Here is a 23852-nt window from a genome sequence, read left to right on the forward strand (position 1 = left end):
CACATTTTGCAAAGGGATCTGGAACTCTCAGCATCTCCAAATACAGGGATGAGAGGCCAAGGGGAGACTGCACACCTGGAAGTATTGGGGTGGACCTGGAGGCATCTCCCTGCTAATGAGCACCTGCAGCTCCTCTGCTCACAAACCTGTGCAATCACTGCAGGAGATTTACTCTCCAAAAGTCTATTTCTTCTTTATTAAAGAAAACAGCAACAACAAGTGGTATATTCAGGGCTAAAACTGTTGATGCAGAGTTCAGCTTGCCTGGGGCGTCTCCTGCATTTTTAAAGGCTTCAGCCTGAAGGAATGAAAAACAAGACAATCCAATGCCCTGTGGAGCTGCTGCTGCACGCTCAGCTCCAGCTATCTCATCTTCCTCCGAGCCTCAGAGCTTCTACACCGGGCCCCCAGCAGCCTGCACAGTGGGATGGGATGGAGCAGGGTGGGTTCAATGCAATCAGATGCAGCAGGATGCGATGCAGCAGAGGCCAGCTGCCCACAGGTGCTTCCCAGCTCTGAATAGATAGCGCATACTGACTAACGATGAGCTGAAGGAACATCATCTTGATGAGCAATGAAACACATAACCGTGCCTCAGATGTACGTATTTGTCCTAACCAACGATAGGAACAAAGCAGTGCTGCCCATCCTGGTGGTCTTGCAGCTCAGCTGCAACTGTCCACTGGGTGTCCCCTGCCCAAACTCCAAACACAAATAGAAGGGCTGTGATAGGAGGCGTTTCCACTCCTCAGAGGTTAGTGCATGGATGGATTGATGGATAGAAGGATGGATGGATTGATAGACAGATGAATGGATGAACGAATGGGTGGATGGATGGATGAATACAAGGATGGATGGGTGGCCACGTGGTGAGTACCACAGCTCCCTTGATTTATCAGGCCAAATGCTCTCTTACAGTAGAAATAGTAAAACTAAACTATCTGGGAAACTGGCTTTTTTCCTCTCTCTCTCGCTTTTTGTTTTTGGTATCAAATTTAGCATTTAAAAAGTGCCTGGCAGGCTCAGTAGTGCAGTCCCAACTGCTTGCCTGAGGAAGCAGCTTGAATCAAACAACTTTCTAGTCTTCCTATTGCTTTATTCCCAAATCGGTCACAAGTAGGTGTCAAAAAGAGGCCAGGTGGTTCAAACAGTGGCATTTCCAACACTGAGGCTCCATTTCCTACAAATTAGAGAATGGCAGAATGGCCTGGAGGAGGTATGACAGCCTCCCAAACTGCTGACGTTGAAATGTATCCAGGAGACCAGGCTAATACTGGAAGTATTTTAAATAGATCAAATAATCAGTGCTTTGCAGAGCCAGATTCCCACGTCTGAGGCCTCGGGCAGGTGAGTTCAAGTGTGTTTCCATAGTGTATTAAAGGCACATTAATGAAGCCCACAGCCTCCGCTTGCCATCTTCAAAAGCTCTCTTGTTTTTGAACTGTAATTGTCCACTGAGAAATGACAAAACAAACAGCAATTACACTGGAAAAGGGATTTAAAAAAGAAAAATAAAATGATGCCAGTGGGACCGGAGCTCATAAAATTGCGCTGGTGATGTATGCACATTAAACTGCTGCCAGTTGCCAGAGAATTGAAAGCACACAGGTATGCATCGTTGGTGCCTTTGGTCCCCAAGCTCGGAGGGTCTGCAGCCCCTAGAAAACCCACATAATTCCCCCACTCTGCTCCAGCATTGCTGCCTTCTAGGAACGCAGCTCGATGTGCCCAAGCTCTCCAAAAAGGCTGAGAGCTTCCCCACCGATAGGACGTTTTCATTAGCGTGGTGCTAATGATTCCCATTTCTTATTAGGGCAGCATTGTCCCTCTTTATGTGCAGCCTGCAGAATTCATTTTCACGAGATAACGTGACCCACACCGGACTCAGCGTGCAGAAAACCACTGATAGCAACACGGGGCCATTTATTTGGTGCCGTATTGTTAAAGTGAAAACAGCAGCCAGGCAGCGGTGGCCAATTACTGTCAGATAGGACCTGCAAATAGGAAAAAATTACCCTTGCTAGGAGGGAGAGAGACAAGTTATGGACTGGATTCGGTGCTGTGGCAAGGCAAATAATAACAATTTCTACGTTGAGAGAGATGATGGGCTGCCTGCTGCCAGCTGTGGCTGTTGCACCGTAATGTTGGGTTTCTGCTTGTGTGGTTGGAAGGGAAAATCCACTGCACAAAGCAAAGAGCAGCTGTGCTACGTGTGCAGCTCTTCTGCCAGGATCCTCCCTGCAAAAGGGATGTTTGGGTGCAAAACCTGCACTGGCATTCCCCACCACCTCAGCCCCACCAGCCAAAACTGGAAAGCCTCATTCTCCTTTCCCTACCCGCGAATAAAACCACTGTAATACATTCATTTGAAAACATACAGAATATGAAAGTTTGGTACAAGGAACTCAGCTCCCTCATTGCAGAGAGCACTTATCTTGTTTAGGAAATCAGTTCCAAATGCTTGCTCAGATAGGATTCTATTTTCCTCCGTAGTTAGCGCGTTTTAAATGGTTTTATTTAACTAATAAAAGCCATCTTTGATGCTGGTTTTTAGCTGTTTTAAATTGAAAACCAATTTCAGTCCAAATGGACCACGACGCGAGTTGCGAGTCTAAAATTAATAAGACTCTCACAAAAAAGAAATGCATCATTCCCTATAACACAACATAATCAAATGTAGAAATGAAGAATCCCTGTAAATACACATCCAGCAGCGTAACTGCCTAAGTAAACTTGCACCCGTTCAGCCAAAAAAAGGTTGCCAAGTGTAGGGTAAAAGAAGTACAGCTGCAGATTAATGGTTGTCACCCAAGAGGAACAAATAAGACGTATGAATGAGAAGCAAGATTAGAGCTGGTAAGCAGACCAAGCAGGATGCTACCAGGGCTCACAGCTCTTTGTGCTGCTCTCAGGCTCCGGGGAATAGATAGGAAATGTCCAGGGGGATGTGTGGGACTTGAGTGGGACCTGGGGCACTGCAGCCAAGGCGGCATCCTGGGGAGATACCAGGGCAGCAAAAAGCACAAAGGGTTGGAAAAAGTGCAGTTCCTTCCTGTGCTGACTCCCTTTCAAAATGCTTGTGAGCAGAACGGACCATCTTTTACGTGCAAGACAGAGGCTCAGCGAGATGCAGCAATAATCTGTCGTTTTCTATTCTGCTGCTCAGCTCGAAGCCCCTGGGGATGGAGGGGAAGGAGAGGGACCTCGAAATAGCAGCGGACTTCATGTGCAGCTGGAGATGCTGTCAAGAACAAAGCAAAACCTGGAGCAGAGCAGACTCATTCCTTCCCCATCCCATGGAAAGGAAGTGCTGCAAGGCATTGCACAAAGTTCCCAGCCCCGGTGGCTTTGAACCCTCCAAGAGCTGATGGAGCGAGATGGAAAAGGGAATTTGCAGAGTGCTGGGTCTGAGCAAGAGGCAGTCTCTGCTGCCCAGGGGCTCCATCTGAGCCCTTGTTAGAGAGAGATGCTGAAAATATCCTTGTTTCCTCTGGGAGCAACATCTGCCAATCATTAGCCTGGCTGTGGGAGGAAAACATCTGCTGCTGGTGGCTGACAGGTCCGGCTGCTGCTGGCTCTGTTTGGCAGCTGAGGGGAGGGCGCATCTCTGCTACTGCCACAGCCCTGCCTTGGTGCCCCATCATCGGGTTCCCCAGCATTGCATTCCCACAAACCTTATGATGGTCAGCATTCCTTTCCATTTGGACCATGGCAGAAAAACAAAGCATCAGCTCAGGGTCATAGAACTGCAGAATCACAGAATCATTAATGTAGGAAGAGACCTCTAAGATCGTCTGGTCCAAATATCATCCCATCCAAACCTCCCATCCCTCAGTGCAATGATGGAGGCAGTGCTGCAACAGCATCCCACCCAGCCCTGAGCAGCAGCACCTCGAACTCTTCCTCCAACTTTTGAGCTGCCCCCAGCAATTGTCCTTTTGGATGGAGCAGGATGATGCCTGGGGATCTGCAGCTCATGCAGAGGGAATCCCCAGGATAGGATTAGCTCAAGGGTGATTGCTGGGTCTCAGTTGCTTGAAACCTCTCCACTGCACAGTTAGTTGGAGGAAAGCAGCCCTGCTGGGGGTTTGCCACATTTGCCCTTTCCAGTTTGTTGCTTGAGAAAAATGCCCAAATCTGAGCTGGGAGGAAGAAGGGAGGAAAGAAAAGGACTGGGATCAAACTCAACCAACCTCAGCAGCCTGTGGAGTGATGCTTCAGTGGGAAAATGGGTGAAACCAAGGATGCTGAGGTAAAAATCCTTCTTTCCTATGAGCCCAAAGCCTTGGAAGATGGCTCAACCTAAAAAGCATTGCACAAGCTAGCAGCAAGGAGATTATCCCAGCCTTCTGCAAGCCAGCCCTTCATCCTCCGCCTCAGACACCACCATCCTCCTGCTCCCAGCAGAGGTATCACCTCACGTCCCAGCAGCCTGCGATGCCCACACTCAGTGCTCAGCTATTTCCACCATCTCCTTGTTAAACCAAATAGGGAACGATCAGAAAGAAAGCCGTAGCAGAAGCGTGTTTGCAAAGCACCAGCAACAGATGTCCTGGGTCCCGGGTGAGCTTTGTCTACACCAGAAAGCAGCCAGCTCCAGGCTTCCTTTGTCTCGACAATAAACAAGTGCTAAGGCTAAGTGCAGCCCCATGCTGCCAAGGGGTATAAATTGGCACCTATTAGCCAGCCTCAAAATAACTCTAACTTGTTTGACATAATGAGGTGATTAAATCAGCGTGAGAAATTCTGCTTCTCGGAGCCAACAGGACACGGCGATTTAAAGCACGCTGCAAACCCCCGCTGCAATTAGAGGAAGGACAGAACGGGGTTTCGGGAGGGAGACAGGCAGGCTTTGTTAATCGTGCTGTGCCGTGCCAGCAGTGAATCTGAATGGATCCACAGCCCAGCCACCCTCATTAGCACTCCCAGGGTTGGGAAAACACAAAGATTACCTAATGTGCATGGTTTCACCCATTTTTCATGCCCTAAAAAGACATTAGGGCATGCAAGGACACTGCAGCGAAGGGATGCCAGCGCTGGAGAACCACTGCCATCAGCTCCCACACTGCTGCCAGCATGTTCTCCTGCTTGCAAACTCTTGCTAAAGAAACCCAAGGAAGCTGCTGTTGGAGCAGAGGGAGTCCAGAAGGGTGATGCTCTGAGCTGGTGGTGAAGAACATTTCAGCAAACAGTTTGCTTTTGCTTCACCTGATGTAGGAAACCAAGCAGGGAAGTTGCTGCATAGGTTTGGCAATGAATGAAGACCACCTGTGCTGATGAGGAACATCTCCACACCGTGCAGGAGAACACGAACACGTGGATGAGTGCTCCTGAAAGCAGCCTTCCGCCAGCCCTGCCCAGCACCAGCCCACCCAAAATATGCCCAGAACTCACAGAGAGCACCCAGACCTTCAGCAGGCTGCCTCTCTCGGCCAACTCCAGCATGCAAATAGCAGGACAGTAAATTTTTGGCTAGCAACAATTCTCATCCAGGTGTCACAGGGACTGAAGGTAATGAGGGTTTTGAAATCCAACAGTCCCTAAACACTTTAAGGCACTGCCTTTGCCTTTCTATCTTCATGCTTTGAGGACAAATCATTCCTTACAGTCTGTGTTCCCACACCCTCTTGACTGTACTCCAGAGAGGGATTTCGTCTAGGTCTGGCACATACTATGGTCATTTGTCATAAAATTATTTTCGTTCATTTATCTCCATTCTGCCTTTTCAAGTCCTTTTCTCACGCGCTACTTCGGCCAAATTCCCAATTCCCTGAATTTATTATCACTATAAAATGGTTGCCTGCTCCACAGCATGACCTAGACGTGCACCCCACCGTGATGCTTTAGAGGCCTTTGTCTGTTCCTATGGCAACTGGAAAGAGAGGCAGCACGGCAGCCAGCTCAGGGCCGGATCCTGCACGGACATTACACCTCTGCCCGGCTGCTGGAGTCCAGGAGAAGCCAGGGGACAGGTGACAATGTGATGAATAGGGCAGAGCCACACATATGTGGGGTCTGCTTTTCTCCTGCCACCTTATAACTGGGTTTCCTGGCTTTTTCTTACAGATGGGCTTGAATTGAGCCAGCAGCACCCCCATGGGTAATGGGATGTGTTGGAGCTACGGGTACCTGGACATCTCTCCAAAGCAGCCAGCAAATAACTCTTTTTGTGAGATCTGCTGTCTTTAGACCTGTTGGCAGATATTCATGCCTTTGCTTTTATTTACTGATCTGATTCCTTTTTAATCCTTCATTACTCAATTCCCACCTCAGCCCCTCCATCATTCCACTCAGGATCCAGCTGGAGCTGGCATGCCTCTAATTAATGCATTCGCCCCATTTATCCTTCCTAAATGTTGGCAGAGATCTCACCTGGGAAATCAGCACAGCAGACTCAACTTTTGCTTTTGACATCACCACTATTTTGTTTTCCCACCCACTGTGGGTCTCCCCCCAGACCTCCGCAGTGAGAGGTGAGAACTGAGCTGCAAGGAAGCAGGAAGCTCTGCCATCCCATCATTGTTCTGTGCTGCATGTCCTGGACGTACAAAGCTAACAATGAGGGAACGCATGAAGCTGCATCTGGGAAGGGCTCTGCCCCAAGGGCAGCAGGCACAGACCAAGGCAGCAGGCACAGCTCTGAGCTGCTGGAGCTGAGGGAGTGCTGGGACCCTGCTCCCAACCATAGGGTTTGGGTGCTGCTGTGTGGGGCCAGGGGCTGGACCTGATGCTCCTTTTGGGTCCCTTCCAACACAAGGTGTTCTACAATTCTAAAAAGCAGAACCCTAGGACATGGATTTCAGTGTCCTGTGGCTTGTCCCAGGCAGCAGGAGTAAGTTTGGCACCACCACACAATAACATTTCCCATTAGGAAACCCAGTGCCTGAATCTACCAGCTTGCTTTCAAAACCCATCCAAAGATACAAAAGAGCAGAAGATGGGGAATAAAAGAATCCACCTTGCACATGAGCACCCTGCTGTGCACTCACACAACCCTATTGCTTTCGATTTGGAACTTTTTATCATGATTTTCTGATGACAAAGGGCAGAGCTGATCCAGGCAGCATCTCAAGCAACTTGCCCAGCTCTGTGAGCTGCCATGCCAGATGACACCAAGCACTCGAGATGGATGGGAAATAGCATTCCCTCCATGTGTGGCTGAGTGGTCATAGCATGCTGGCAGCAGCACTGTGCACAGCAGCCTCTGCTCACTGCCATCTGGCAGCTATAGCATGGGGAGCTGGGGCAGGAGGTGAAGGAGAGCACAGCCCATCTGTGTGCCTGCTTGGAGAAAGGAGGAGGAGGTTAAAGTGCCACCAAGAGCCATCTGGAAGGGAGCACAGAGCTGCATCCCAATGGCAAATGAACACATTAGGCTTTTGGTGATGGGGTGCGCTGAGAACCAGAGAGGGCACCACCAGTTTGGATCTGACATCGACCAAACCCAACTGGGTTCGTGGCTTTATTCCTTGGGACTTGTGTGGGATTTCTGCTCAGCAGTGCAGGGCTGTGGGAAGGGGCCCATCCAAAGGCCTTCTGGTTTGGGTCAAGGAAGGGATGGAGAAAACTGCTTTCATTCACATGGGGTCCAGGTGGATTGGGAAGGACCCCATCCCATGCCAGAGATATCATGGGGCTGTGCCCGCGCCAGGCAGCAGCACCTCCACCATAACAGCACTGATATTTCCCAGCCACACTTCCAAACAATGCTACCTATGCCCAAGCTCGCTGGTTTCCCATTTCACTCTGCAATTTAGAGAAACATTGAGAGAATTCAGAGAAATTCAGAGAGGGTGAGCCTTGAGTGCTTCCTGAGCACCGCAGCCAGCAATTCTGCACATCCCTGTTTTGTAATAAAACCCACTGCATTACACAGAAGGAGCCTGCTGCTTTCTGAAAGGCTTTTAAAAGCCTTTGTTCAATGCAAACACAATTGTTAGAAAGCCCCAGGTTGGTTCTGCTGGCATATCTCCATAGCCCATCCCTCTCCAACCCGCATCCCTTTGTAGGGCAGCACTTTGTGCAATGCACTCAGTGTGATAGAGATAGAGGGCTGGACTTAAATAAATGGCTTTGGAGCACACCTAGGCTGCTTCCTTAGCTGGAAGGGAGATGGAAAGGGCACAAACTACTCACTGGGATATGATGGCTTGTACACAACCCCCACTGCTGCTGCCCTGCAAACTTCTCCAATCCCATAACACTGAGGATTTAGTAGCACTAAGGATAAAGCTGAAAAAAAATATGTGGGCCTTGTTGGGCAGCTTCCTACCACTTGTTGAAGACAAAGCAGTTCCAAGCAGTGTAAGGACACTCACAGGACCATGAGCCACACAGCAAAGCAAAACCCACTCCCCCCTGGCCAGAGGAGGCTAACAACTTCACGGGATGGAGCTCTGCCCTTATTTATAGCAGCACTGTAACATAATGGACAGCACAGCAATGACAGCAGAGCAGCAAGGGCCTAGGCTGCAGCAAGTGAGGATTTGCTCAAATGCAACAGCTGTAGATATGGAAATAAAGGAAAAAAAGCTGCTTACCTTCAGAAGACCTCAGGTATGCAGAGATCTTCAGCAAGATACCCTCACCTCCACTGCCAGTCCTTAAATGAAGGCTGGGAAGGGGTGGATCCTGGCATTGCGTGCACCTGAGCTCCCCTGGGTTGTCCCTGTCTTTCCACCAGGTGCTCAGTCAGTGCATCAAGCTGTGACAGCATTTCCACTATGAGCACCTCAGGTCTGGCTTGAGCCCAGGACCTGAGCTAAAAGCATTTGCTCTCTTTTCCAGAAGCTATTCAGCCCTCTGCAAAGGAATGCACAGCATCTTCATAAATTTCAGCGCTGTCCAGAGGGCAGCGGGATCAGAGCGAGTGCCCTGACCAACGAATCCATCAACCTCTTCACAAAAGAATCAATTTTTATGTGCTTGTAGCTGTGGGGGGATTATTGTTGACCCAGTGGAAACATAAATAGAAGCAGTGCTGGCAAAGGCCGTGCTTTCACCCGACCGCTTTCTCTCTTCCCATCCCTGTCTTTGCAAGTTGACTGCTTGCATTGCAGCAGCATGGAGCGAAACCCTGGCTGCACGCTGGGTGTTGTTTGGTTGGAGGCAGAGCTCCATCTCCTGCCTGGGGAGCACGACCTGGCCATGCTCGGGTGGGCAGCAGCATGGCACGTTGCATGGCTTCACTGCACCCTGCAACATCTTCCTGACACTCACTGAACAAATCCTTATGGCTGTGCTTTTTTCCTCCATGCACCCACAGGACCCAGGCTCCTGGGTCAAGCTGTGCCGTTGCGCACAGAGGATCAAGCAAAGCACGTGTTTCTGCAATGGCTGAGCTCACAGCTGAAGTCCCTGCACTGTCATGGACACCACCATCATCCAGTTCCACTCAAAGGGAAAATCCTTCATCCCAGAAGCTATGGGGAGAGTTTCTGGAGTCCTGTTGCTCTGTTCCCATTTCCTCCCACATGGGGACATGCCTCCACCTCCCACTAAAACATCCACAGCTCTCCAATGGATCCCACAGGAGCAGGGCAAGGTGCAGGTGTAAATCTAAAAGAAAAACCAGATTTCCCAGCCCCATCTCCTGCTCTGACACCCTGCTCTCGGCAAGCCTCACAAAATCTAGGTCACTTCTGAGGGATTATTTTGCAAAAGTGGAAAATCATCTTGACAGCTTCCAATTACCCCACTTGGGCAGGTTTCTGGAATAAGGAGCCGTGGGATGACTTTTTGTCTCTATAATCTACTAAAGTGAAATCAAAGATAAGCCCTAAATAAAATGCCCCGAATGATTCACAGCGGAGATCCACGCGGTCTCCCTGCACAGCCATCAAGGTCTCACCTGGGCCAGCAGTGTCAGAACAGATGAATCAAGTCCTTTAAATGAGGTGCCTTGTCTCATCCATGCTCCACATATAAGCCACATGGGAGGTATTTCCTGCTCAGCTGACAGAACTCAGAGGAGAGCCGGTCCCATCCAGGAACTGCTGATGCTCTGCCTAAGATACAGGAAGGAGAAATGTCTGCCCTCATCCCCACCAGGCCCAGCAGCATCCCACTGCCACACAGCCCCACCACACTGACAGTTCCCTTTCCCTCTTCGTAAGGAGCCCTGCCTGCTGCTATTTCCTCACTGTCTTGCTGCAGGCAGGTTTCCTTCTTAATGAAATTGTCCAAATCAGCTCTGAGTAGCAGCAGCAACTTGCTTTCCCAACCAAACTTGCTTTTCCCGGAGCCCTTAGGGGATGTCAGTTGGTGAAAGCCTGCCTTGCCCCCAGCAATGCCCCCTATAGCATGGGGCATGAGTTAGCCCTCCTGTTGCTGTCCCATTGGGTCCCATAGCCATGAGGTGACACCAGGGAGGAGATGACAGCCCTGATCCATGTGCTTTGCCAAGATGCCAACTTTTTTTTGCTATATTTAAACAGCTCTGAAAGCACTTTCAACCTCAATAGCCCCATTCCTCTGTAAAGGTACTTCTGAACCACGCTGCCCTGCGTCAGAGTAATTAAAAGTGAGACTGAAATCTTCCCAGGGAATTCAGAACACAGCTAAGGCTGCAGGTCTAACAGACCTATGTGCACTGAGAGAAAGCCCCAATTCAGCTTCCCCTGTAGCCCCATAAAACATTCTGCAGCCTCACCATGCCTCAGTTTCCCCACATATACCCTAAAGGACAGCAACACATCACTGTCCCCAGCCTGCAGCCCTTGGCAGGGGTTGAGCTCCATCATCCCCAGCTCTGCTCCCTGCAAAGGGATCAATGCCAGTCCCACAAGGAGCAGCTGAGACAGTTAGCAGCATCCAGCCCTCCTTTCATTATTTTCTCTTGAATAATTAAACCCTGGGATGTTAATACTTTCTACTCGAAAACTCAAATTGCAGTGTTTGTAATTACTGTTTTATTGGAACATTAAAAATTAAAGGGCATCTCAAGGTTGTTGGCATGGCACAGGAACTTCCTCCTCTCCCCATGATGTCCTGCGTGCTCCCAGCCCTCCCTTCCCTCCTGCTTTATCCCATCACAAGCAGAGATGCTGAGGCTCAGGATTTGCGAGCATCCCCAGCCCTGCAGAAATGGGGACGTGTCAGCATGAGGACATCCTGATGGAGACGATGGCTTCCAGCATCCCTCAGAGATATTCTGGGAAGGCAAACAGCCACGAAGCCCAAACAGGAGATGTGCTATGGCTCTGGGTGGGGAGGAAGAGCCACTCAGTGCTATTTGCAGCTCAGCCCCACTGCTTCCCCAGCACTGCTGGGTGTCCCTTTGGCAGCAGTTCGTGCCACATTTCTGCCCTCAGTTCATCGTTCTGCACAATTTGCATTGCTGAGCACCAGAGACATCCCTTGGCTCTACTCCCCACCAGCGCGTGCTCTTACAGGTTGGGATGCTCAGTTCCCCACTTTGGGGTTTGTGCCCCCCACAGAGCCTGTTCGAAGGACGCAGCAGGGCTCAGCAGCCCTGCATCTCACCAGTCCCACGCTGCAGGGACCCCGCACACCGTCCCCATCATAGGGACAGCCCCATGGGATGGTCCCATGCAGTCCCCCACCGGTTCCCATGGCAGCAGGCTCTATACTGGCTCACCAATTCCCATGGCAACAAGGCTTCCCCCTCCCCATCTACAGCACTGGGGGGTTCACAGGGGTTCCCATAGCAGCTCCCCCTGATGGAGAGCATCCCCCCAACTCCCCCAGCAGCAAACAGTGCAACTCCTGCATCTGGCCGAGCGGTTGGACGTGGACATGATCCTGCTGCCCACACAGGGGCTGGATGCTCTCCTAACCCATCAGGACACAGCACCAATCTTCCCTCCTGCTGCCACCCCCTCACACCCCTCCCCAGCGCCTTCCTGCTGCTGACAGGTGTGTGGATACTCAGCTCTCTCTCCATGCCATGTTGCACAGCATCCTTCTGCTCGGAGAAGGAGAAGAGATTTGTAAAAATGATGCATGGCAGATGCAGATGAATTTTATTCTACTGTCCTGCTGAGGATTCTGAGCCAATCACCAACAGGGAAATGCCAGCATCACTGGGCCCCTTGAGATCTTATTCTCCCATTTAGCAGCACTTATACCAGCCCTCCCATGGTGCCAGCCCTGGGAGGAGATGCTGGAGTGCAGTGTGTGCTCACCCAGGGCAGCACCTTTCTCTTCTGGGCTGCTACAGCCAAAGCAGTGGTGATATTGGGCCATGGGGGCCGTGCTCCCCATCCCCACCAGTCCCCCACCATGGATGGGTTCAGACCCTGCAATGGGACCCAAAATCCTATGGGGCTTTGCTTGTGCTCAGGCTGCACAGCTCCATGCCCTCGGATTTCATGATGAAGTTAAGATAGTGAGGCTGTTGCTTGGGGTGAAAAGATGATTAACAGCCATCATCCCAATTAAGAGTTTCTAATTGGGATTAATTTGAGAAGTTAATTAAGCGTGGAAATCTCTTGCCTCCCAGATTTCTCTTACCAACCTGTTGCTCCCCAGCCCTCACACCACCAAGAGGGCACGGGGCACTTTGGGTGAGGCTTGTCCATTAGCACTGCTTTTGGTGGCTGTGAATACAGAAACGATGCCCCAGTGGCAATCAGGCACCTCTCCCTCCACCCCGCGCCCAGCAAGAAGCCTGCAGCTCTTCCTATTACTTTCCTCAACATCTCATGAAAATTAATTCCTGCAATTAATGGATTAAATCAACAACCCCCCACGCTCGGTGAGGCTGAGCCAGATGCACTGTGGCAAAGAGCATGGACATCACCTTCAGGAGGAAACAAGGACATGGGGTGGGAAGTCAGGAGCAGATCAGATGGGGGAGAGCTGCAATGCAATGCTCAGCAAAGCAAAACCCCAACTGACTGCACTTCCATGCAAGCTGCAAAGCCCCTACTTGTTTCTTAGAGATGCTGTTGGATGCCTTGAATCCTCAGATGAAAGGAACTAAATTAGGGCAGATTGCAGTTTCCTGCTTTCTGGCTTGTATTTACAGAAATTCTGAGAGATCTGGTCGCTCTCTTTCCAAATAGGAGCTGAAAATAAGGACCTCCCTTTAATTTCTCCCCCTTTCCAAACAATTTGGTCCCACGGCTGGGGACACTCCATCCCCCACATAGTGCTGGGGCAGAAGCTGCATCCTCAGAGATTCTGCTCCTTTTTGCCCGTGGATCATTGGTATTTCTTTGCTTTCCTGGGAAATGGCATTGAATAGAGCCCTATCTCTCCTGAGAAAACATTGATCCAGAGTTTTAATGGCTTTCCATTAACGAGCCACAATGGGTGTCATTGGGAAGGATGGCTCCACCTGATAAGAAAGGGAACACTCAGCTTTAGAAGGGCTTTTCTCCCCCTCCACAAACTCTGCCAAAAAGAAAAAAAAGAAAAAGAAAATGAAAAAGAAAAGGAAAGAAAGGGAAAAAAAAAGCCATGGATTGCATTGCTCTTTTCACTCAGTTGCTCTGAGGACAGATGTTCAATTTGTTAACTTCCCCCAGGGCTCTGCTTTGCCGAAGGGTGAGGCAAGGAGAGAGGAGATCCAATGCATTGGTGTATTTTGGGAAGTCTTTCTAAAGGGGGGGGGAACATCATAAGAAAGGCCTCCCAAAAAGAAAAAAAAAGGCTCGACACGGGGGAGACAGGACTCAATTAAAGCAAGACCTTGAAAGACACGAGCCAGCAGCGCAGAGCGCGGGTCCATTAGGCATCACTGTCAGGCGGCGTGCCGTGCTTAACGGAGCTGCGTGGCAGCTGAATCCATCACCTGGGGAAATAAACAACGCTGCTTACATCTTCAGCAGCTCCTTGATCTAGCGATAAACCCGTAAGGGGAAATAAATGGGCTTCTCTTCCCCGGACTGTCCACACCGGGATGCAATTTGCCGTTTCACCTGGCTGCTGATAAGCGGGGGATTGGGAGGGAAAAGCTGCTTAACAATTTCCTAATAAAGCCCCTGATAAATGGAGCAGCCCTATTCCCTCCATCCTGGGGTGACTGACAGCCCAGACGGCTGCTCCATGCAGCTGGGCATTGGTAGGACGTGCTGCTGGGCCAACAGCGGTACGCTGCTTGGGGGCACCTCATCCCAAAAACTGTCCCTGGCACCCATTTTGGCAAAAACCTGGGCAATTTGGGCAAAACCCAAAGCTCCTCACAAAGCCCAGTAGCCCACTGTATGGGAAGAGGTGCCTGCAGCTCCTCTGCAGGTAAATCACAGCACCCCAAAGCCACCCTGCCACCACATTTAGGGTGAGCAGACCCATCCCCAGGCACCAGGGCCACACTGACATCTCCCCGTGGCATTTCCAATTGTTTGATTTTATTCTCTCTCCTGACAGTTTTTCTTTTCCCCCCACCTGCACCTCCCTGCTGGGAATTTATGCTTGATAATTAGCCGTGGTAATTAGAATCTCTTTCACATGGCAGCGCTTCAGCTTCCCTCTGCATCTCTTCCATGTTCCTATGTGATAAAACATGAAATTAATGCCTGCGTCATGCTCAGGTCTCCCATCCTGATGGACAGAAGTGCTGCCCAGGATGCTGGATAACCCAGAGCACTGCTGCAACCATCATCTGAATGTGGACCCCTGGATCACACCAGCTCCCCATCACGTCACTATTTACGGTGACAGCAACCAGAGTGAGTGAGCCAGCTCCTATTTTAGCTTGTAGAGAACAGCCGTGACAGTGGTAACAGGGGCTGATGGCACCTGGCTGCTGGACTGTAGTTGCTGCCTTGAGAGTTGTCCGGAGCCAGCTATGGGATCCTGTTCTTGGGATAAAGCAGGTTTTGTTTGGTCCTTGTGGCACTGGGGGCTGAATGACTGGGAGTGTGCTTCTTGCCATGTCCCCAGTGCCTGGCCTGTGCTGCCCCAGCCCTGCTGTAGTGTGGGCAAGCAGCTGCTTTAGCACCAAGATAGAATCAGAATCATTAAATCTTTGAGGTTGGAAAGACCAATAACATCCTCCAGCCCAACCCCAAACCCTCCCCACCATGCCCACTGACCACATCCTTCAGTGCCACATCTCCACGGTGCTGGAACACCTCCAGGGATGGTGACCTCCCTGATGCCAATGCACTACCAAATGAAAAGTGCCAGGGAAAGGCACAAAGGATTGGTGGTGTTCATCTCTGCAAAGAGAGGCTTCCACAGCTTTTATTTACACACACGCCTGCTGCAAGACACACAAATTACTTAATCAATCCTTTCCCTTGTCGGCGTCACCGGCTGTTTGGAAGCTGCCTGCACAGCGTTGCACTGAAGGTGACAAATGGCTCCTGGATAACAGCACTGGCTCTGGGCTGGGGGACAGCAAGAGCAGCCTGGTGCCAAAATGGGGCTCCATTCATCCTGCCGAACCCCTGCTCCATCACCCGGAGCCAGGTGGGGACAGTGCTCCCAGATGACACCGTCAGGCTGGGATGAGGGGTTATTCCATGCATGGTACAAGTGCCCCGTCTGCAGCTCGCAGCTGTGCAGCCCACTCCTGAGCAGCAGGAGGGCTGAGCACTGATCCTGCAGCACCGCTCCATGAGAACCTCCCAAACCCAACCAGCCTGCTCACCATAGGTCCCACTAAGCCAGGAAAGGAATCACAAGAAGCATCAAACAGTTCTCTAAAAGATTATGAGCTTAAAGAGAAGCTAAAGAAGTGAAGCTGCTGCCTGGAGCTCTTGGCCTGGAGCTCACCTTTTCTTTCAGCTGGTTGGGAAGGCAGGGGCTGCAGCGCTGGGGGGATGCAGGCACAATGTTTCTGCTGCAGTTGCTATGCCTTAAATCTGCCCCCACCTTCACTCCATGCCAGTAACATACCAGCTGCTGCAGCACCTCCTCCTGCCTCAAACAAGGAGAAGCACCGTGCCACCACCTACACAATGGTGCACAGCACCCTGCACAGCCCTGAGCCCAGCATCCCTCTGCAGCCGCACGCAGAACTGCTCAGCCCCAGCCTTGTGCTGCAGACCAAGCCTCTGCTGCTTGCACCCATTGCAGCCTCTGCCCTCAGGTTTTGCCCTCCCCGGCCAAGGAAGGGTCCCCCAGCACAGCCCAATAACTCCTCACAAGAAGGGCTGGGTGTTTTTTGTTCCCTTTTAATTCACCACTCATTCTGGGAAGGGGGGGGAGGAAAGGAGAGAAGGAGGGGGATAGAAAACAAATAAATAAAACAACCTCGGATGCTTCAAGAGAATGAAAACCCTGAAACTGCAGTCTGCTGGTGGCTCATCCCGTGGATGGAAGAAGGGAAGGGTGATCCCCTCCAGCTCCTCTCCCCGCCACCCCCATCCCAGCACCAACGCGGTCCAGATGGGTTCGGATGCGGACGGACGATGCGCCTCAAGAGGAAAATGGAACCGACCATCGGGACGTGGCTTTTTGCAGCCCAGCACCCCCGGCTCGGCACGCATCCCGTCCTGCCTCCCCAGCTATTGCACGAGCTTTGAGATAAAGCCACCGGCGGCACACGGTGCGTCACCGCCACGGGGCCGAGTCACAAGCAGTCCCTGCACAGAGCCACCTGGCCCTGGCGGTAGTCGCGGCAGGGGCAGAGGCGCCGGTACTTGGTGTTGTGCCCCGCGCAGCTGAAGAGCAGCGGCTCCTTCTGGAGGTAGCACTCGTGAACGTTCTCTGCCACTGCCGGGTAGAGATGGTTCATCTCGTACTCGGTGCTGTCGCAGGTGATGCTGAGCCTGGGAAGGAAAAGAAAGGTGGGGAGGCTGCTGTTCCAGGGCGGGGAGGCTGACAGGTAGTTCACTAAAGGTGATGCTCAACCCGCCTTTCCGTGTGATAAGCCTTGGGTTGGACCTTTGCTGGATGCAGGATCCGTGAGTGCTTGGCACCCTTTGACTCCACGTCAAACCCCAAGCTCCATGCAATCAACCCAAGCCTCGAGTGGACCACGGACATCCCCACTAAGAATGTTATACCCTGCCCAGAGAGGTCTGCCTGCTCTGCACACGCTTCCACAAGCAGATGCCATCCCCTGGAAGTGCACCCAACCTCGGTGAATGTTCAGATGTCCCCTGGATCAGCAAAATGGGGACACACACCCACAAAAACCCCAGGGGAAGCAAAAGCTGCCCCTGCTCTATGCCTCCACGGCTCCCCCAGCCCATCTACGGCTGCCCTGGCTCCAGGGATGGGGGGCACAAAGGGAACACAAGCCCTGGCCCTAATTCATCCTATAAAGCTGTCACCAGGGCTCCAATCGCCTGCCTGGCCGGCGTGACGAAAATGGTAATGTTGGCATCTTAATTGTCCACAGAACTGCCAGGAGCCTGGTGGCAGATTTATACTCTATTAAAACTTCACCGCTGTGTGTTCGAAATGCAGTTTTCAGAGAGAAAGATGTAAAAAGGACAGAAAGGGAGAGAGCAGGCGAGAGGTGGAGAGAAGCGGGGTGGAAGCGGGACAGCAGCAAAATGCCAATGCCATCACTGCTTGTGGAAGCACAGAGCTGCTGGAGCAAGCATGGGGCTGCCGTGGCTGCAAGGGGCTTTTGGGGACAAAGGACACGAGGACAAGGGGGGCTGGGGATACAGAACTGGAGATTGGGGGCCCCCTCCAGCAGCCCCCCCCAGGTGTCACCGCCCCGCTGAGGACACTCACTGCAGAAACACCTCCTTCTTGTTGAGGAACCTGAAGAAGGTGGGCTCACACACCAGCCCACGGCGGCGGCACGTCTCGGTGCAGGCATGCTGCCCCTCTGACAGCCACACCTGCAGGGAGTCTGCTGGCGGCCAGGCGTGGGGGTCCCGGCGGGCGCTCGGGGACCAGACCAGGTGGGTGGCGTTGGGAGACAGGGCCAGAGGGCTCGGAGGGCTTTGCATAGCGGGGCTCTGGGCCTTGGCAGGAGGTGGAGGGGATGGCATGGTGCAGAAATCCTGGAAGGGAAGGGAATAGGTCAGTGCTGGAAGGGGAAGGGCGATGCGCAGGTGTGGGGCTCGGCAGGACTCAGCATCCCTGGTGGGGACACCTCACAGGCCCAGCGGTTCCTCCCCAGCATTTCTCCCATTCCTCCCCCAGCACAACAGGGATGGTGCCCAACCTGGTGCTGAATGTAGGCATGGATCCGCTCCAGCATCCCCTCGCAGGTGTACTCGTAAGGCAGGTAAGGGTCCACCTGTGCAGGGGAAGAGCACAGCACTGAAGCAAGAAGCAGGCAAAGCCCTGCCCTGCTCCAGCTCTGACAGCAGCACCTTGAGGCACCGAAGCCCATGGCATGTTTCCCATCACATCACCACTGCACGTTCCTCAGCACCCAAAGCACAAAGCCAGGGATGGGATGCATTTCCCATTATCACTGCATTTCCTATCACTGGCCAAGTGGGTGATGCTCCTGCCCTTCATCCACCATCAGGCAGAGAGACGTGGAGCAAAGTCGTTCTGCTCCTGAATGAGTTCATCTCCCTTCCCTAAAAATAGCAAGAGCCATGTGAGGGCACTGCAGGGATCGGACCCCCTGTGGGGCTGGGAACTCAGCGTGGTATCCCTCATTCCTCTTTGGAAGAAAATGAGGACTGCAAGAGCTCTGCAAGCAAGAACAGGTTTAAGAGAAAGAGGGTGAAGGATTAAATGGGGTTCAACTCACCTCAGTAGGCTCAAATGCAGTCACCTTGCTCCACACCCCAGTTTCCCAAGCAAGCCATTTCTGGCAGCATTTCCCATCCCCCTGCAGGTGCTGGTGGCCAACACAGGGCTGTGGGGACCGTGGAGCAAATATGTCCCCCACAGCCCCACGTTCCTACCTGCTATTTATGCAGAGCCAGCAGCACTTCAACAACCAGTGTATTTATAGCACGGGTTATGAAACACTGCTGGTCCTCACCCGCTCTTCCACATCACACCTCCCTCCTGAGAGCTGCCCTTGTGTCCCGGTGTCGAAATCAACTCCTCCAAAGCGTTCCCAAACCCCGCAGCATCCCCAGCCCCCATAGCATCACCAAACCCCCCAGCATCCCCAACTCCACAGCATCACCAAACCCTGCAGCATCGCCATCCCCACATCTCCCCTCATTTTCTATCCTCTGTGGGACGGGCTGGGCAGGTTCTGGAGGCCGCCTTCCCCTCTGCATCTCTGCAGAGCTTTATGAAAAGGACGGATGGTAAGTAAAAAATACCCCAGATAATTCATCCAGAAAACACTGCTGCTTCTATTTTCTGCACCTCCAAAATAGCTGTCTCCTTTGAAGCACCTGTCAGAGCCAAGCTCCAAAAGGCTCAGCCTGCCAACAAGATCCCTCTAAGCATCTCTCCACCATAAATATCCCACCTGAGATCTCAGCAAGGCTGGAAATCGCAGCTGCTCTGTCTCATTACAGGTGTGCAGTGTAATTGGTGCTGACACCGTGACAGGCACTGATGCTGCTCAGTCAACCAGGGCCAGGTCTTGCAGCTTTGGGGCTGCAGTGCTCAGCCTTTCACCCCTGCACTCACGACAGCAGTGCTGAGGAGCTTTGCACAGGGTGATGCTCTGCCATTTTCTTGCGAAGGGATTTTGCACCCCTCTCCTGCACGCATCAGTGGGGAATGCAATGCAAAACGCACAGGTGCTTTGGGTTTTTTTTTCCAGACCCCATTGGGTATCGCAGAACTGCCTCCCTCGTTCCAAAGGAAAAGGGAGAAAAAAAATCCCTAAGTAAGGAGCAGAAAAATAATGCAATTGTCAGCTGCCCCCCGGCAGCAGGCTGGAAGCACTTGAACCAGCTATTTTCGCTGTGATGTTTAATATGCCACTCTTTCAAGCATAGGCTGAAATGTATAATTTTCCATTATATTCCTGTATATTTGACTTTAATATAATGATGCCTTCTCCCTTCGCTACACCAGAATATTGGGTCTGTTAAATGGCTTGTGCTGGGACAAATGGAAAGAGCTGAAGGCTGAGAAATGGCTGTGCCTGAAAACCTCTCTGCCCTTCTCACACCAACCTCTGGCAAAGAACTGCAATTCCTCACTGGCACAACAGCAGGGGGTGGCAATCCACCCTCCTGAAAGTGCTCAGCTGAGATTTGCCTTGAAGGTGCAAAGCCAAAGGTGCGTGGCTGGTGGTTTTTCAGTGGCATGAGGAAAAGGGAAAAAGGAAAAACGGGAGAGGAAAAGAGAAAAAGGAAAAAAAGAAAAGAAAAAGGGGGGAGGAAAGGAAAAGGGGACAAGGGGAAAAAGGGGAAAGGAGTAAAGGGGAACAGGGAAAAAAGGAAAAGGGGAAAAGGGGAGAGGAGAGGAAAATGGGAAAAGAGAAAATGGAAAAGGGAAACTGAAAAGGAAGGAAAGAAAGGAAAAGGAAAAAGAGTAAAACCAGTTTCAGGTCAGTTTTTAATTCCCAGTGTTTCCCAGCAAGGAGAAAAATGCTTTGTTTCAGGTCAGGCAATCTGTTTGGTTTGGTGAGGCAAAGGGAAATGCATCATTTCAGATAGAAGTTTCCCTAGCAGGGCATTTCCAAGCAAAGACACGCAGATGGGAAACAAAAACACATTATTTCATTTCAGTAATGGTGAAATGCAACGTTCGGAGCAAAAGAAATAAATGGCTGGTGATTATTCTGAAGGAGAGATTTGCCAAACAGTCTGAAAACACAACGCCCTGTTTTGCTACCGGAAAAAAGGAGGCAGAAAACAGTTCCTCCCACCTGGCTGAGCACTGAGCTGCCCGTTCCCAACACCCATCAGCTGTTCTCATTTCCTGCTGCAACCAACAGTATTTTAAAAACAAGATACCGAGGGATTCCCAAAGCCAAAGCCAATAATGGGGCTTTTAAAGCTGTAAGGTGGGTGAACTTTTAGTCTTAATTGCTTTGATAGTATCTCTATACAGATATCTATGTTAAAAAGAAACAAACAGGCAGATGCTGACACTTGCTCCGCTCGCTCCCTGCTCTGCTTGCAGAGGATATATAGATGGCCTTTAAAAAAGCAAAGGGCAGAGGGGAGTGGTGGGCTGACCCCACTGCACCTCTTGGTGCATGGGAACATCTCCCTGCAGAGCTGTTACAGCACGCTGCTCTGGGTTGTATTCATTTGGGGTGAATTAAGGCTTGGACATCCTGGCAGCCCCTACAGGGGCATGGCCAGCAGCAGCAAAGCAATGGGGATCCTCCAAAACAAGGGTCCTGGGAGGCTTCCCTGCTCCGCGGAGACATCATTCGATAGACCACGAAGCCATATTTCCAATGTAGGTGCCACAATGCAAAGCAAAACGCCCAGAAAACCCCGCAGCCGTGCAACCCCAGGCTGGTGCCACATTCTCTGTGCTGCTGCCTCATCCCCGCTCTCCCCCTTCCTCTCAGCGACGTAGGAGATGTTAATTAAGGAAAGGAGGAAGGATGTGTTGTGTCTGCACCACAACTGCATTTGTATGAGCAGCTGACGTGGGAACGGGGAGAAATCCGGAGATGGAGCCGATCAGCCTGCAGCACAGCTTCCTCACAACGCTTCTTTATTTTTGTTACCTTTCCTTTTTTAACAGCGGAGATCACGGCTAGGCACCTACGTGACCTCATCCACACTGACTCCACATTTCCTCACCGCACAGCTGCTCGGTTTGATGTGCTCACCCCACCAGCATCATCACCCCAAATCCTGCGCACGGCCGTCACGGTGAGGGCACGGCTCATCCCAAGCGCAGCAAAGCGGAGATGAGAGCTGTTCTCACCTTGGCACGGCACAGAGGCTCGCATTTTGGGGAGCCCTTCTCACCTGGGTCCTCAGGATTGTTTTGATAGCAGCTTCAAACTCCTCGGAGTTATTGTAGTCGACAGTCCACACGTGTGGCTTCCCAATGAAGTCCTCGGCGTACGGGTGCTGTGAGGATACCTATAACACAGCACAGCTGCAGCCTCCGGCTGTGAAACCCCTGCAGGTTGGGATGCTCTGCTCCCAGCTCCACCCCCCAGCCCCATAATTCAGGTAACCGTAACACGAACCAGGCAAACCACCCGAAATGGCAAAGCTCTGTGGAAGTACCACATCACAGCTCCAGAAACGACAGCAAATCCATCGCTGCTGAAGGCACAGAAAGGTTGGTCGCCAGAAAAGGCAGCGCTGGAAGCTGCATCACCCCAGTGCTATGTCAATGCTCCACCACCCACCTCTCACTGAGCAGTTTGGGGGGAAATCACTCCTTTTTGGTAAACCAAATGCTGCTTTTCCAGCCTCACACTGCTAAAAGGCACCTAGAGCCCTGGCAGCAGGAGGAGAGAGGATGCTGAGCTGTCTTGGAAGGCACTGCAAAGCAGGAGAACCTGCTAGGAGCAGAGCCATGCATGCTTTTCTTTTTGTCCCGCTTGAGCTCCCTTCCCATTTGTAGCCAGCAGTGAGCACCTCCTCCCATCCTCCACATGAACACCCCAGGGCACTTCAGAACCTTGGGAGCCATTGGGGACAGTGTGGCACAGCCCAGCCGAGCTCAGGGAGTGAGAACTGTGCCGCATTATCCACTTCATTAATAATAAAAGAGGCAATTTTCTCAACCCTTTAACTTTTAAAGAGTTCCTGCTTCGCTTAGATTGAATTCCCAGCAATGGGCAAGACTGGGAGGGGTGTCCTACTCCTGCAGCACTGCTGAGGTCCCCATATCCTCCTCATTTTACAAAAATGCAATGGGCTGAGGGGGTTCAGGCACCAGCAGAACAGCAGCCCCTATTCCACATCCCTATTTCAGGGATGTGCATGGATCAGCACAGTCGGAAGGGAATGAGCACTGGATTTTGGAGGGGGATCTGTGAGCATCCCTGCACCACTCTCCCCCTCTGCAACCCCCAGCAGAGCCCCTTCCATCCAACAGATGCACGTTGAGATGATACATTCACATGTTGGGATTTGGAGAAAATCTCTCCAGAGATCTCACTTGGGTGCTTTTCCCTCCCCACCGAGCACTTGCCTCTCTGGAGGTGGGCTTCCCACGGAAGAACTCGTGGTTGAGGGAGCTGTGGGGGGGGTTGAAGCGCGCCTGCAGGAACACACAGCCATTGGCGATGGCCTCCAGTGGGGCTGGACCCTCATAGGGGAACCCAAAGCCGATGAAGAGCTGTGGGGAGTAAACTCAGGTTGGTGATGTGGAGCTGCAGACCCATCAGTCCCCAGCCCCATAGGAGAGGCTCCAAATCACCCACCTGCATCCCCCAGCCCTATAGGAAAGGCTCCCAGTGACCCAAATCACCCATTGGTATCCCCCAGCCCCACAGGAAATGTTCCCAATGACCAACAGCATCCCCTGTGCTGCTCTGTGCAGCAAGCCACTATAGCAGCTCCATGCAGCTCAGCATCCCATAACTTAAATGTGCTCAGAAGCTACTCCACATCAGAGGGAAGCTTTACAACTCACAGCCCAGTGGGGTGCTCATAGCTGTGGAAGCTGCAATGCTCACCCACAGCTACCAGCATCACACCCACCCTGCACAGAGAAGCTCCCATGCCCCCATAAGGAGGAGAGCAGCTCACCTTCGCCTTCCTCAGCAGCTGCTGGAACTCATGCTGTGGCAGCAGCCCGTGGTTCTTGACGAAGGCTGGTACCTCCGGCGGCCGCTGCGTCTCGTAGTACACAGTGCCATGGATCTCCATGTACTTGTTGAGGATGGTCAGGAATTTCTCCTTGCCCTGCAGAAGGAAACAGCACCCCGATGCCAGTATTAAGGATACAGGCTGCTGGATTGCAGCACACTGAGTGCAGGGGGTTTGCAAAACCAGGGCTATCGAGCTGGGATGTGGATGGGTGTGTGAAGGGATGTGAGGATGTAACAGCCTCACATCCCACCTAACAAGTCCCTAAGATGCTCTTACTTGGGTTTAATCCTCACGCCTGTTTTATTACCTGGAAAATCAAGGGGGTTATCATTTTTCTTCTTTGGAGGCTTTTGCTCT

The 23852-nt window shown here is 51.8% G+C and overlaps 1 protein-coding gene and 1 long non-coding RNA gene across 4 annotated transcripts in view; both read right to left on the bottom strand.

Moving 5' to 3' along the window:
• Positions 1 to 1098: 1098 nt before the first annotated feature.
• Positions 1099 to 5310, bottom strand: LOC128083054 (uncharacterized). 2 transcript variants are annotated; one of them, XR_008207940.1, is made up of 3 exons: positions 5209 to 5310; positions 4194 to 4302; positions 1099 to 3693 (listed from the first exon to the last, which is right to left on the bottom strand). It is a non-coding gene; the product is annotated as an uncharacterized LOC128083054 (long non-coding RNA). The 2 variants fall into 2 exon arrangements; XR_008207939.1 differs by having other exon boundaries at positions 4953 to 5304.
• A 9856-nt stretch (positions 5311 to 15166) lies between these two features.
• The window catches only part of MGAT5B (alpha-1,6-mannosylglycoprotein 6-beta-N-acetylglucosaminyltransferase B), a 55553-nt gene continuing 46867 nt past the window's right edge, over positions 15167 to 23852 (bottom strand). For both annotated transcript variants that reach the window (XM_052688146.1, XM_052688148.1), the window contains 6 exons: positions 23433 to 23588; positions 22873 to 23019; positions 21690 to 21806; positions 18044 to 18118; positions 17605 to 17879; positions 15167 to 16685 (listed from right to left, as the gene is read on the bottom strand). In XM_052688146.1, coding sequence (XP_052544106.1) covers positions 16487 to 16685; positions 17605 to 17879; positions 18044 to 18118; positions 21690 to 21806; positions 22873 to 23019; positions 23433 to 23588 — 969 coding nt within the window. In that variant the 3' untranslated portion in view covers positions 15167 to 16486. The remainder of the gene's footprint in view (positions 16686 to 17604; positions 17880 to 18043; positions 18119 to 21689; positions 21807 to 22872; positions 23020 to 23432; positions 23589 to 23852) is intronic.

The sequence above is a fragment of the Tympanuchus pallidicinctus genome, unplaced genomic scaffold (genome assembly GCF_026119805.1).
Source record: "Tympanuchus pallidicinctus isolate F22 unplaced genomic scaffold, pur_lepc_1.0 scaffold23, whole genome shotgun sequence".
Taxonomy (NCBI): Eukaryota; Metazoa; Chordata; class Aves; order Galliformes; family Phasianidae; genus Tympanuchus; species Tympanuchus pallidicinctus.